The sequence below is a fragment of the Xiphias gladius genome, chromosome 23 (assembly GCF_016859285.1).
Source record: "Xiphias gladius isolate SHS-SW01 ecotype Sanya breed wild chromosome 23, ASM1685928v1, whole genome shotgun sequence".
In the NCBI taxonomy this organism is placed as follows: Eukaryota; Metazoa; Chordata; class Actinopteri; order Istiophoriformes; family Xiphiidae; genus Xiphias; species Xiphias gladius.
The window spans coordinates 11,427,099-11,440,921 of record NC_053422.1 but is presented as its reverse complement, the minus strand read 5'-3'; the positions used below and the strand labels follow the sequence as shown (position 1 = coordinate 11,440,921).

Below are 13,823 nucleotides of genomic sequence, written 5' to 3'. Positions count from 1 at the left end.
ACAAATCAGCCATGATGATTTAGCACAAATCTGGCACTGTAACACGATAACCTCTCTTGACTGTGGGCGTGTGTGCAGCTACCGGGCCAGATGGATTTGGAGCATAGCAGAGAAGAGAAGTAGCTGCTTTCTCTCATGCCAGGCCCTTCCCATCTCTAGCCGCTCTGCACTTTAATGGCCTCCTGCTCTCCTTTGAGCCTGGACAGAAGGAGCTGGTGTCCGGCTCAGGGCGCAGAGAGAGAGACGATACTGCTCACACCGAACATCCAGAGACCCGAGGAGGCATTGCGATGACTAATGGCAGGAGGGTTGTTAGCATGCTATGTTCATATTACAGTAGAACACCATTATCTCTCATGGGGGATGAATATTAACATGGATTGGTCCTGGACAACATGGGGATAATTTTCAAACTCGCCATTACACAACATGTTAATACATATCTGATTTAAACCTCTGATGGAGTGATAGCCTTCTTCAAAAAGGCTCTGATGTTTTAATACATTCACAAACTGCCCATTTGCAACTACATTTAACTGAAGTACTAAAACAATTAGTCCAGTCTTTCGGGGTATATGATTTGTAGAATATCCTTGGCTAATATCAGGACTGCAGCTCATTTTCATAATTGAGTCATTGAGTCAAAAAAATAATAATAATAATAATAAAGTAGCCGAAAATGATGAACCCAAAGATATTCAGTTTACCATCATATGTGACAAACACATGCAGCAGATCCTCACATTAGAGAAGTGAAAGCAGGGAATGTGGCTTTATCGGTCTGTTGGTCAGTCAACCACTGAGGGAAAATAAGTATCCTAACAAGTATTAGACGGATTACTGGGGAAATTTGGTAGACACATTCATGATCCTGTCAGGATTAGTTTTAATCACTTTGGTAATCGCTTGACTTTTCATCTAGCATCATCATCGGGTCAAAATGATCACTGTCCAATACTTTGGTTTATACCAAATACCTGTGAAACTAGTGACATCCCATCAACCTCAGTTGTGCTTTGTGTTTTAATGCTAATTTGCAAATGTTAGCACTAAACTAAGTTGTGAACATTGTTTCACTCATCTTGTACCAAAGAAAAGTCAAATAATTAATCAGGTCTCGAAATAGTTGCAGATTAATTTGCTGTCAAGGAGCTAATCAATACATTTACTAATTGTTACTGCTGCAGTTAATGATTTATAATATTGTCACTCTTTCAAAACACCATATAATGGCCGTAATTTATCAAAAGTACAGTTTGTAAAAGGCTTGATGTGGATTAAAAAACTGTACCACAATCTACTGTACACACGAAAGATGCTTGACACTAACATTGTTATTATCTAATTTTAAGAAGCAAAGCTTTTTGCATAGGCAAATTCTTGTGCGTTTTGCTTTAATCATTCTGTTGTCACATACAATGTGTGTAGTGTTCAGTTTGCTTGTTTTTTGGGGGTTTCATTCCTCACATGTGGGCTTGAGATTGTGCTGTGAGCTGCATCGTGGCATTGATGGGAGAACAGAGAGGGCAGTGTCCTGGCTTGGGCTGGCTCATATCCAACACCAGCCGAGCAGACATCTCACTTTTATCACGGGCCATCAGCACCCTTCGCAGGGAAACCTCTCCTTGCTTTCATTTGTGCAAAATTGCGGAAACGAGCGCCCGAATACACAAATGGAAAGACTCATTAGGAACAACTAAACAAATTAGTCACTGAAGGGTTAGGCCAAGCCTGTTTTTTCCTTTATAGGCGGAATCAATTTTAGGACTGTATGTCCTTACCCTTTTGGTTTTGTACTCAGCTAGTATCCACTAATTTTTAAATAAGATTTTACACTTGTTTTACACTGGCTATTGTCTGCTTTGAGGGGTGATGCATAAGAGGAAGTCAATTGCCAGACATGTATATATCCAGGAGAGGCTTCCTCACAGTTGGATGATCACTGGTTGGGTTCCCATTTGGACATTTGTGTGTGTGTGTGTGTGTGTGTGTGTGTGTGTGTGTGTGTGTGTGTGTGTGTGTGTGTGTGTTTACATGCGTTCATATGTGTGTGTGGATAGCCACCTCTAGTGCTCGGATGAAAGAAACAAGAAACTGGAGGACAAGGACAGTGTGTCATCGGTCTTTCCACCCCAGGTGTCTGAGCTACTAGGCCGGAGAGGCATATGTGCATGTAATGAGACTGATCTACTCTGTCTGTGTTTTTGTGCTCTGTATACTGTATATACATATGACGGTGTCGTTCAGTTGGTCCGGAGCAGTAGGAGCACAGGGCTGAGCCCGCAGACCGGCTGCAGTCAGAGGAGATCTTGTAACCGACCCCTGAGCCTCCCTCAGCATCTGTAACCCCACCCTGTCTCCTTGCCAGCCAATCGGAGAGCAGCTCCTGGCCCAGGCCAAATGAGCAATAACATGATTTATTCCCTGTTTGGAGTACATGCTCCATTTACAATAACGGTGATCAGACAGAGAGCTTTGCTCTCTGGAAGCTTCCCTAGCAGCAGGAGAGAGCTGCTTTTCTTTTTTTTTTTTTTTTTTTTTTTTTGGCCAACACCCTGTGCCATACAGGGAGGTAAATTTTATTTGTTTCCATTTTGTTGTTATCTGTTTGGTTTGACATAAAATGCTCTTGTAGAGGAAATGTATAGAGATAGATGCCTCTTCAATCATGCTGTTGAATCACTAGTATTGTTTTTTATGCTGCTGAAATTAAATAAACAGTTTTACCATTAGGCTTTATTTCACATAGTGAATATTCTATGATGCAATATCTGTCATCCCTTCTTTAATCCTAGGCAAAGGTTCATGACCCTGGCTCCACTGTTTCATCTCTCTCATATGGTATTTAAATGTTGCATAACAAGGAAGGCAGGTTGTACCCACTGAAGCTTTAGTGTAACCCAGTGGTTCTCAGGCTTTTTCTGGCATGCCTCCCTGGCAATCCCCCCCGCCCAAACACACACACACACAATCATTTTTTTTATCAATCATTAACCATGACAGGGGAAGCAACTAATAAAAAGGATTCAGGTTGAATTTTAGTGAAAAAAGTCAGCATGATGGCATCAGCAAACTCTTTACTTTCCCTACATAAATTCTACTCATTCAACTTAGTCACTCCATATTTTTCCCCAGGTCATCCACGCCCCCCCTGCATTGGCTTCACCCCCCCCACACACACACACACACACGCCCCCCCAGTTCGAGAACCAGTAGTGTAGATTCTTTTTAAACTCAGCCATATATTGACTTTTTGAAGTCATGTTTCTGGCCAGGTATTTGTAGTCCAATGTCCAATGGGGGGGGGGGGGCTAAGCTAGCCTCACTTTGCGCCTCTCATGTATAACCATTACATTCAAGTCAATGAGTCAAGCATTTTCACTTTCTGAAAAGAAAAAATACCTGCAGATCTTTGGAAAACCTAGAAGGTCATTCAACAAAATTTACTGCTGTTTTGAAGGTTTTTTCCAGATTCATCAAAGACTCTTTTAACCTTATGCATGAAAAAAATACGAATACAGTAGATTTTTAGCCTGGTTTTTTCCTCATCCAAACAAAGATGGTAACCAGAATGGCATCCCCTGGCTCAATTTCTACACAGTGAACCAAAATTTTAAAAAGTATTGTCATTTATATTGGTATAAATTGATGTCAATTTCCAGTATTTTATATTTACATACAAAATAACACGTTCATTTTTTGTTTGTATAGCAAGGACATTTGTCAGTTCCAGCTACCTGGATAGAGAAATAAAATCACAGCATAAGAAAAGGGTGAAAAATCTATTTTATTGTGCAACAGACACAATATTTTTTAAACCAGATGATTAAAGAGTCTTCAAAGTTTCTGCAGATTAGCAGTAAATGCTGTTGAACGACCTTCTGGAAGTTCATCAGGTACTTATTTTTCTGAAAAGGATACTTGGCTCTTTCACTCTGATCTATTATGAAACATAAGAGGCACAAACTGGAGAGGAATGATCCCATCTGTGGAAAAGGGCAAAAGAGATTTCTGCTGCAGAGGGACGCATGAAATCCTCCTCTAATCTGCATATTTACCAAGTTCGGTAATGGAGTGACTTTGTCTGTGTGTTGAAAAGGAGAGAGGACAAGCAGAGTTTTTCAGCTTTTGTTTTTTCAGCAGTGCCCTAGAAACAGGCAGAGTCACTGCCTACAGATGTTTGTATGACAGAGGGCTGTTACTGGGGCCCATTGTGGATCTGCCAGCTCAGAAAGTACATAATGCATTTGTAGTATGATTCGTGTGGGTCTGCAACAGCTTCCAGGTTTTAAGTATTAATAAAGGAATGGCTTGGAATGTTCAACACAGATAAAATGTTGTGAGTCACCAAGGAATGACATTGTGTCATATTAATCCTGGGTTCAGTAGTTCTATTGCTGAGAAGTTTAAGTGATTTTAATTCTGCGATGTCGCGACTGAAGAAGCTTTTCATCTTTGAGCTCGTGTACTCCTGATTTAAGAGGGGAAATCCTCTGGATCAAAGTCTGCGGTAGACACACCCTAATGAATCTAATGCACACCCATCCCATACACACGCGCACACACACACACACAGAGGAAAATGAACTTCACACCTTATATGTAGAATAAACCGTTGGTAACTTATCTGTAATGTAATAATGTGTAATTGTCTTTTATGTTTAATGTGATTTCTGTCCCTAATGATCGGCTGATTGCAGGTTTTATTGCTAACCAGGCTCATTTATTAAACAAGAAATAATCTCTCTGTATTCCAAGAACTCAGGGCCTAACGTTCACTCTGTTGTATGACAGTTGTGTAGGGGCCCATTAAGTAAACAAAATAGAGAATATAATACGTAGTTACTTGAATACTTAATTTACATACTAAGTCAGAGGAGAAGTATTTAAATATTATATACTTGTGGTGTGGTTTTGAATTGATGGTCTACACAAGGTTAGAGTAAACATTTCATCCCACAGATGTGATGTAGACCTACTTTGGAAGGATTTTTAAAAATGCTGAAAGGCTAACGTGAGATATTTCAAAGTACGAGGATTTGTTCCAGTTTCTTCAGTGTATCGGTGCTGGTCCATTGTCCCAGGTCCAACTAGTCAGTGATGGAAGAAGTATTGACATCCTGTACTTGAGTAAATGTAGTCGTTACTTTCCACCACTTAACTAGTTTATCCTGAGCCACATACAGAGAGGCAGAAAGTCGAGTATGGAAGGCAAGGGAGTGTGTAAGAGGCATGGGAGCAGGGCCGGCTCTGCCCATTTTGGTGCCCTAGGTGAAATTAGCATTTGGTACCCGCGCCCCACCCCAGCACCACCACATTACCCCACCAGTACTGCATTGTCACCACCCTCTCATTCTACAGTGGTACAAGGGCTAACGTTAGCCATTATCATAGATATTGGTCAGGGAAAGCTAAGCACAATGCCTTAGGAGGGAGCAGTTATCCAGACAGCTAGCTACAGGGTTGCAGTGGTGGATAGTAACTAATTACATTCAGTCAGGTACTGTACTTAAGTACAAATTTGAGGTACTTGTACTTTGTGTATTTCCATTACTGCTAGTTTTATACCGCCACTCCACAACATTTCAGAGGAAAATATTGTACTTTCTACTCCACTACATTTATTTCTTCTTCTATAAAACTGTATATAAAGTAGTTCACAGTTGCTCCACCTCCAGCAGCTACAACAGTATAATGCCACTTACACACTGATGCTTCAGTATTAATAATCTAATGATATCATATATATAATACATCAGTCAGAGATACCAAACTATTACATTTACTTTAATACTTTAACTTCATTTTGTTGCTAATACTTACATACTTTTATTTAAGTAAGGATTTTTCATGCAGGACTTTTACTTCTAATGGAGTATTTTTACATTGTTGTATCGGTACTTTTACTTAAGTAAAGGATCTGAATAATTCTTCCACCACTGCTGGCTTGCCATTCAGATTAAAATCCTTCGATCTGTATCTGATTCTAGCAGCTATCGTAGCATCATTATCCAGCATTAGCTTTTTTGCTACGTAGCTAGCTAGCGACTACAAATGAAACATCTACACAAAAAACTGCATTTTTTGCATACATAAGACATCATGCCTCTATATTGAGCTTTCTTTTCCTCCTCCTCTTTTCACTGTTTTTGCCCTTTGGACCCTTTCATAACAAAATAATTAGGGCAGATGAAAAATTGTGAGGAGCAGCACTGTTTTTTCCATCATGTTGTCAACTTGCCATTGACAGTTAATAAGTTGTTTTTGTTGATAATGTTACTGTAACCATGACTAAGAAAGTCATGTTATTGCCATATTCCACTCTTGCGGCGCCTCCCTGACATTCTCTGATCTGGGCATCTACCTATGTCGCCTACGCCAGGAGCCGGCCCTGCATGTGAGTGTTGTTTGGCGGTCTGATTGATCACCTTGCTGATAAAAACATTTTCGCCTCTTGGACACAGGGCCAGATTCAGTCTCGTTTTTCTGCTGCCTCTGGGGTGACTAATGAACACACAGCGTCACTGTGCCAGCACCACCCTGCTCCTCAACAGCACAGGAAATGGACACATCCAGGAAGGAAGTGGAGGCTTGATTGGAAGTGATGATAGAGTGTGCCTCGAATGCCTACCAGTCGTCATTATGGGAATTACACTTCATCAACAGACTTCCTCCCCTCAGTCCGAATCCACTGGCTGCCCTCTGCTGTCTCTGTACTAACAAATGGGCCAAACATACAGCACAGGCCTGCTCCAGTGGAAAATTCTATTGATTTGATTTCTGCTCCTTGTTTCCATTAGTGTGAAAAAAGGCACTGCAGGGAAACTGCTCAGACCAGTCCAGCAGGTGTTGTGTATGCAGGCTGTGGTCTCATGACTTCACTGTACTGTAGGAGGTGAATAGATTACTGTCAGATCACATGTTTTGTCTTGAAGACAGTCTGAAGCTGGAATCTTTAGAGATTAATTGTTGCTGTTGATTGACCAATCAATTAAACGACTAATTGTTTCAGTTCTAATTATGAGAATCAACGTTTATAAATATTAGGACAGATATATCTTTTTCTTGTGTTGGATAAGAAATAAAACAATAGTATTCAGCCACAACATTAAAACTGGTAACTTGTTTTGATGTTAGGGCTGAATGGTGTATCAATGGTTCAAATTTCCATCTTTCTTAAAATGAAGCAGAGTGTTTGTCGTCTGTGTGGGCAGATTTATGCATGACATTCAGTACAAAGGTTACTCTTGTACAGGATATGGAACAATACCTTGCAATCCTGTAGTGCAACATTAGTGTTGCATTATGAATATATGATCCTGGTCACATGGGAGGGAGATGAGGCCGCGCAGTTAAACTATTAATAACTGCATGCAGAAGCCTTTACTGTTGCTGTGCCCTGTTCTGTTGCAGCACTTTGCTCTGCAGCTCACATCTGTTATCACACTGAGCACTAGGCCTTTTTGGAGGAGCCCTGCTGGCTTTAATCTCAATGTCCTGGCAATCAGAGTTATGCTAATGTTTCTCCACTCTTCCAGAAGGTGAGGGGAGTGTGGCATGGTGTTGTTTGTTCATGGCCATGACGTCTGCATGGTCCAGAGAAAGGGCACCTCTCACAGTTCATGACCTTATGCTCAGAACATCAGTTCAGAATATGTATATTTTGTCGTTACATGTCCTCCAATTTTTAATCCTTTTCGTCTATAAAATATCAGAAAATTTGGAAATATTTCAATCACATTGTCCCCAGATCCTAGGGACATCAACCAACAGTCCAAAGTCCAAAGACGTTCAGCTTACAATAATACAAAACAAAGAAAAACATTAGAGAAACTAGAACCAGAGATTGTTTGACATCTTTCTTAAAATGAAGCAGAGTGTTTGTCGTCTGTGTGGGCAGATTTATGCATGACATTCAGTACAAAGGTTACTCTTGTACAGGATATGGAACAATACCTTGCAATCCTGTAGTGCAACATTAGTGTTGCATTATGAATATATGATCCTGGTCACATGGGAGGGAGATGAGGCCGTGCAGTTAAACTATTAATAACTGCATGCAGAAGCCTTTACTGTTGCTGTGCCCTGTTCTGTTGCAGCACTTTGCTCTGCAGCTCACATCTGTTATCACACTGAGCAGCAGGCCTTTTTGGAGGAGCCCTGCTGGCTTTAATCTCAATGTCCTGGCAATCAGAGTTATGCTAATGTTTCTCCACTCTTCCAGAAGGTGAGGGGAGTGTGGCATGGTGTTGTTTGTTCATGGCCATGACGTCTGCATGGTCCAGAGAAAGGGCACCTCTCACAGTTCATGACCTTATGCTCAGAACATCAGTTCAGAATATGTATATTTTGTCGTTACATGTCCTCCAATTTTTAATCCTTTTCGTCTATAAAATATCAGAAAATTTTGAAAAATTTCAATCACATTGTCCCCAGATCCTAGGGGACATCGACCAACAGTCCAAAGTCCAAAGACGTTCAGCTTACAATAATACAAAACAAAGAAAAAACATTAGAGAAACTAGAACCAGAGATTGTTTGACATCTTTTCTTAAAAAAATGACTTAAAAGATTAATTGGTTATTAAAGTAAGTTAATTTTCCGGTGGCGTCTAATCAGCCAATTGACTAATCGACCTACAGTTGCAGCTCTAATGAGATCATGAAGCAAGCAAGGTACAAGGACACAATGTTCATTTGCAGTTCTGTTGTAAACTGTGATAAAACCAAACAGAGTTACTGAAGTCAAAAACTGTTGATTCACAGCTTATCACGAAATGAAGAAAAATCGGTCTCCCTCTTCACCTTCCTGAGATAAACTTAAACCACTTTCCAACTGGATGTTTATCTTTATTGATGATCCTTTTTTTTGTTTTTTGTCTACAGATGTCCCTACTTGGCTGTGCACCTGTCTCCCACCATCCCAGTTTTCGCCGTCTTCCTCTTCCTCTTTGTCATGGCCATGTTGCTGAGGACCAGCTTCAGTGACCCTGGGGTGCTGCCACGGGCCCTCCCAGAGGAAGCAACATTCATTGAGATGGAAATTGGTGAGTTATAGGAATGGTTTACAAAAAATTTTAGAAATATTTGTCTTTATTTCCAGTGGACTTGTCAGCTCTTGTCTCCCCAGTATTACATTTAAAATTTGGCTTCAAATCTACCTTATATTCATGACTGAATAAGCACAGAAAAAAACAAACAAATACAGAAATCTCTCATGTGAAATAACCAAAATTGTCATAAATTTGGCAGAAAATAATGTGTATATGCAGAATGTCATTACTCAAAGTAAGAAGCTAATTGATAAAACAGTTTTCAGGGCCTTTAAAGATCCCCTTAACTAGTATTCCGTCCATTTTTCCACACTGTTTGACAAGATCACATATATAATCTGTTTTGTGATAATTTAAGTCCTTTGGTGACACCGTATGTGTCAAATGACAATATGAAAACACTGACAATTTCATATTGATGACCCTACAGAGAATTATCACCTGAATCTGCAGCTCCCCTTGGTTGAACTGACCTTTTATAGTGAGTTTTGGCTCATTGTTTAGCTGTCCAAACCACAACTTTACTGTTCTGGTTCACTCTCACCACACTCATAGTGTCATTGTCGTCTGAAGCAAGCATCTGTTTTAAAAAACAAAACAAAAAACAAAAAAACAAAAAAATGAATGTACACTAGAGAGAGACACTGTTAGAGTCTGGTGAACAGAGTGGATCATTTAGCAGCTAAAGAAACATATGTTACCCTCAAGTTGGTAGAGACCAAAAACAGAGCTAAAAGTAGAGTGAATATATTATATCTTCCGCCTGATATATATTCGTCAGGTGGTCCCAAACATGGCTCCAATAAATGGAAAGGTTTGCCCTACTGGAACTTCTAACTGCAACAAGATTGCCACAACATCTTTAAAGGTGATATGTCAATTCTTTGTTCAGAATTTGTTTTCGCTGCCAACAAGTGGCCGGAAAATCAGTTATTGCAGGTTTAAGTAAATTTAGTGAAAGCTCAAATCCACAATGACTATCCTTATGGCTACACCATTAGATCAAATAGAATATTTTTAAAAAAATAGAAATGTATATACATATTCATGTCATTTTGCATAAAATATTTTGTATCTTTGCGAACCTCGGGATTTTGACTGGAATTTGAAATATAAAATGGTTGTGTGAATCTGAAGAATGCTTGTTAGCAACAGTTGTAGAGTTTGTAAAGACAGATCTGCCAAAAAGTCAATTTATTGCCGATAACAGTAGAAAACAGTAAGGCCTCTTTTAGTAGTATCCCAATTTATTCAAGCACCTTTCAGTGATAATGCTCAGATCCAGTGCAGATTTATGCAGATTTGAAGTACCGTGTGGTCTATAATGTGACAGTCTAGCACATGTCCTTGAAGTGTGTATAGCTATTATTCACAGTCGGTACTGATAATGCCACCAGACATAAAACCTTATCAACATCCATACAAATGTTAAGTCAACAACAGAACAAAAGGTTATTACAGCTCATGTGCTGGTACATCATCGTCTAGGTTGTCTGTGTAAAATGACATCTAGAGATGTGCAAAGCAAACAGGTGGACGTAGCTCAATTGAAAGTATTTTGGAAGCATAAATACTTCAGTATATAGGCTAATTAAGGAGTAAGCAGACAGCCTCAGTCCTGCTGGTTTATTCATGTTCGTTATGCTTTATGTTGCTAAAGGTTGTTTGTGGTGATCTGGGGATGTAGAGCTCACTCTAACGGGCATTCATTACAAGCACTCTGTGTGTCTCATTATACGAAACTATACACTGTATACTAATGACAACATAGCTTTTGCAAACAAAAATAAGAGTGTTTTTGTCCTCATCAGCAGTGCATTTTTGTGTTTTCCTATTCACTCCTTGTCATTTTCCAGACAGTCTTTATGTCTGGATGATAAGTGATTCTATAACATTTGTGCAACAGCTCTCCCCGCATCCTCACCCTCCCTCCCTCTCTGTCTGCCTGTGTGGCTGTTGATTGTTCACTCTTTGTCTCTGTTAAAGATTCATGGTGTCCTTCGGCCATCACTTGTGCTCTCTCGCTCCAGACAAGAGTCATGGGTGGAGACTGGTCCCTGCGCATGACAGAGGAGGACTGTAAAAACAAGGCTGAGGCACTCGGTCCTCTGAGAATGAGTTAGCTGGCAGCCAGCATTTCTCCCATCATGACTGTGACTCATTCTGCTCGCTAGATGACAAAGGCTCGGTGGTTTAACTTTGGCCGTGGTGACCCCGGTGGAGAATTTATATGAGAAAATCTATGTGATCTATGTGTTCTCCTTGATAAATTATGATTTATTGATTACTCAATTTTGGTTGATCAAATAATCGTTAAATTATTTTCTCATGTTTATTTGATAAAGCAATTTAACTACGCACTACTTATATTATTATATTATAGTACTACTTACGTATATTCACATATACAGAAACATAAATTCCATGTCCAAGTATTATTGAGGACACAGAGGTTAAGACTTTTCATTTATTTATTTGCAGGGAATTATTTTTTAATTTTAAAATATTTTAGAACCACAATCAATAACTCTACAGTATGTAGACCATGTAAAGACTAAAGACACAAGCCGAAATCCAGTTCCCTGATCAACACAATTCAAAATGCAGGATTTGGACTTGCTGTCACTCCCAAATTGACTTGCAGAACATTTAGTCATACACTCATTAATCAGTAATTTATTTAAGCATTAAAGGTCTTTGTTTCAGCTGGCGGACATAGAAAAAATGCTAAGTTTTTAGTCCATCTCTCAAATAAGCTGTGTTGTGAATATGTAATTCATATGACGAAAAAGAGCATAGGCTACACCTTTTTGGGACCAGTTGCAACCAGCAAAGTCTCCAGGCCTATACTGGTCCAAGCCAAGAAATAGTCTGTCAAATAATCTCATGTAAAAGAGGCCAATTGTCATTTTTCCATCTCAGTTATAGAATCGATTAAACAACAACATGTTAATTAATGAGCTTTAGAGACAGACAGATGTGAGAGTGGTATCAATCTTTTCATCTCATTCTCAGTAAAAAAAAAAAAAAACAACAAATAAATGGGGCAACCTAATAGCCCAGTGGTTAGGGCGCACACTGTGTGTACATAAATACCCTGAGCAGCGCGTCCCTGGCTCGTATTTCACAAAATGTCCAACTATTGTTTGAAACCACTTCTGCATCCTATCCAGGTCTCTTAACCTCAGGAGTTTCTAGGTCCTGTTTACACATGCAAACACGCACACGTGCGCACACACACACACACACACACACACACACACGTAAAACAATTAATCTTAAGTAGCACATCAGTTTTGCCTTGACTTTGTTCGGCATGTAGCTTCCCAAACCTTTCACTGACCTATTTTCAGATTTCTACCTTCCTTGTTTGGTTTTATTTTTTACTTTCTACCTCACACATCTCCCAGAGTAGCAATATATCCGTCACTTAAAGGTTAAAGTGTGTCAGGTGACTCAAAGAATATGCACTGCAAGCGCTTAAATGAAGCACTTAGTGTAACAACTTCATCCCACACTTATAAGTATTACACAGTATGTTTTTTAATGTGTTTGGATAGCTGTTTTTTTCTGGTATGAGTGTGGGTGTGCTAACAGAGGAGGCAGGTATGGATGTTTGGTCTCATTCTGAGGCTAAGGAAGGCATGTTGATGACGCCGCCGCTGCCTCAGTGCTCTGTCCCCTCAGCCTGTTAGCAAATAGTCCAGAGGGGGAATGCTAATACTTGGAAATGCATCCTCTTGGAATATATAATGCCACTAGCAGGCCGAGCTCTTCAGGCCGGCTTTGCGACCTGAGGAAGTGGCATCGTTCCCTGTGAGTGATGACTCATTAATTTATTTTCCACTGGTTTATCGTGAAAGCCGCTAATCCTACATTCTTTGGATTCACAGTGCAGAGTGTATTGTTCTGTCAGATAAAATAAATGTCATAACCTTTATGTTTGTAGATTAATTGTGAATCATTTTGATACAAGCTTGTGAACGTGGTAGTTTCACTTATTTATTTACGTTTAGTTCTACTTAACAGAGAATGGTCATTTAGAGGTCTATACAATAGATAAATATGCAATTTAGTTAATGCAAAATTTTGCTCTACTCATCTCTAACCACGCTCTCCAGCCCAGATAATTTGATTTACACAAATACAATGGATTTCTTTCCTTTCCCTTAACTCCACATTCACATCTGCCCAGTGCGACATGTTAATGGTAGATTTCTCCCCAACAGTTATTCTCCTGACAGATTCCAGCCAGCAACCCTCTGGTCATTAGTCAGCCTCTGTAATTCCTCCGCTCCTGCAGTGCAACATAATCAGAAAAATCTGAATTGCCAAGAAAAAGGGAATGTATGAGAATTTCATTCGGTTGGGGACTGCTGTGCAGAAGCAAGACTATCTCATGTAAAAGATATGACTGTGAAATACGGTCATTTCAGTGTTTGGAAGATTAGCTGATGCCCAAATAGAGCAGGATACAGCGCACTATAGTGTTGCTAATATATAATATTAACAGCTCAGCAGTGAACACACATAAATCCCGCATCATCAATACTTTATCGAGCCAGTGTTGTCATCCACTGACGTTCTCAAGGTTTAGCTGTCAAGATATACGTCTCATTTTAATCTTGTCCTTACCACTGAATATCACATTTTTCACTGCCCGTTTACGAAATATACAGCTGGCAAACATATTATTGTGAACTCCTGTACAGTGTAATGTAATCCAGTGCAATAGCTCTGAAAGAAACTGTACCTTTTTATGAAGCTTATA

At 39.7% G+C, this 13,823-nt stretch overlaps 1 protein-coding gene across 7 annotated transcripts in view; it reads left to right on the top strand.

Annotated features, from left to right (window-relative positions):
- Nucleotides 1-13,823, top strand: part of zdhhc9 (zinc finger DHHC-type palmitoyltransferase 9) — a 33,393-nt gene that overhangs the window by 6,469 nt on the left and 13,101 nt on the right. For all 7 annotated transcript variants that reach the window (XM_040119401.1, XM_040119399.1, XM_040119396.1 and 4 more), the window contains one exon: nucleotides 8,886-9,046. In XM_040119401.1, coding sequence (XP_039975335.1) covers nucleotides 8,956-9,046 — 91 coding nt within the window. In that variant the 5' untranslated portion in view covers nucleotides 8,886-8,955. The remainder of the gene's footprint in view (nucleotides 1-8,885; nucleotides 9,047-13,823) is intronic.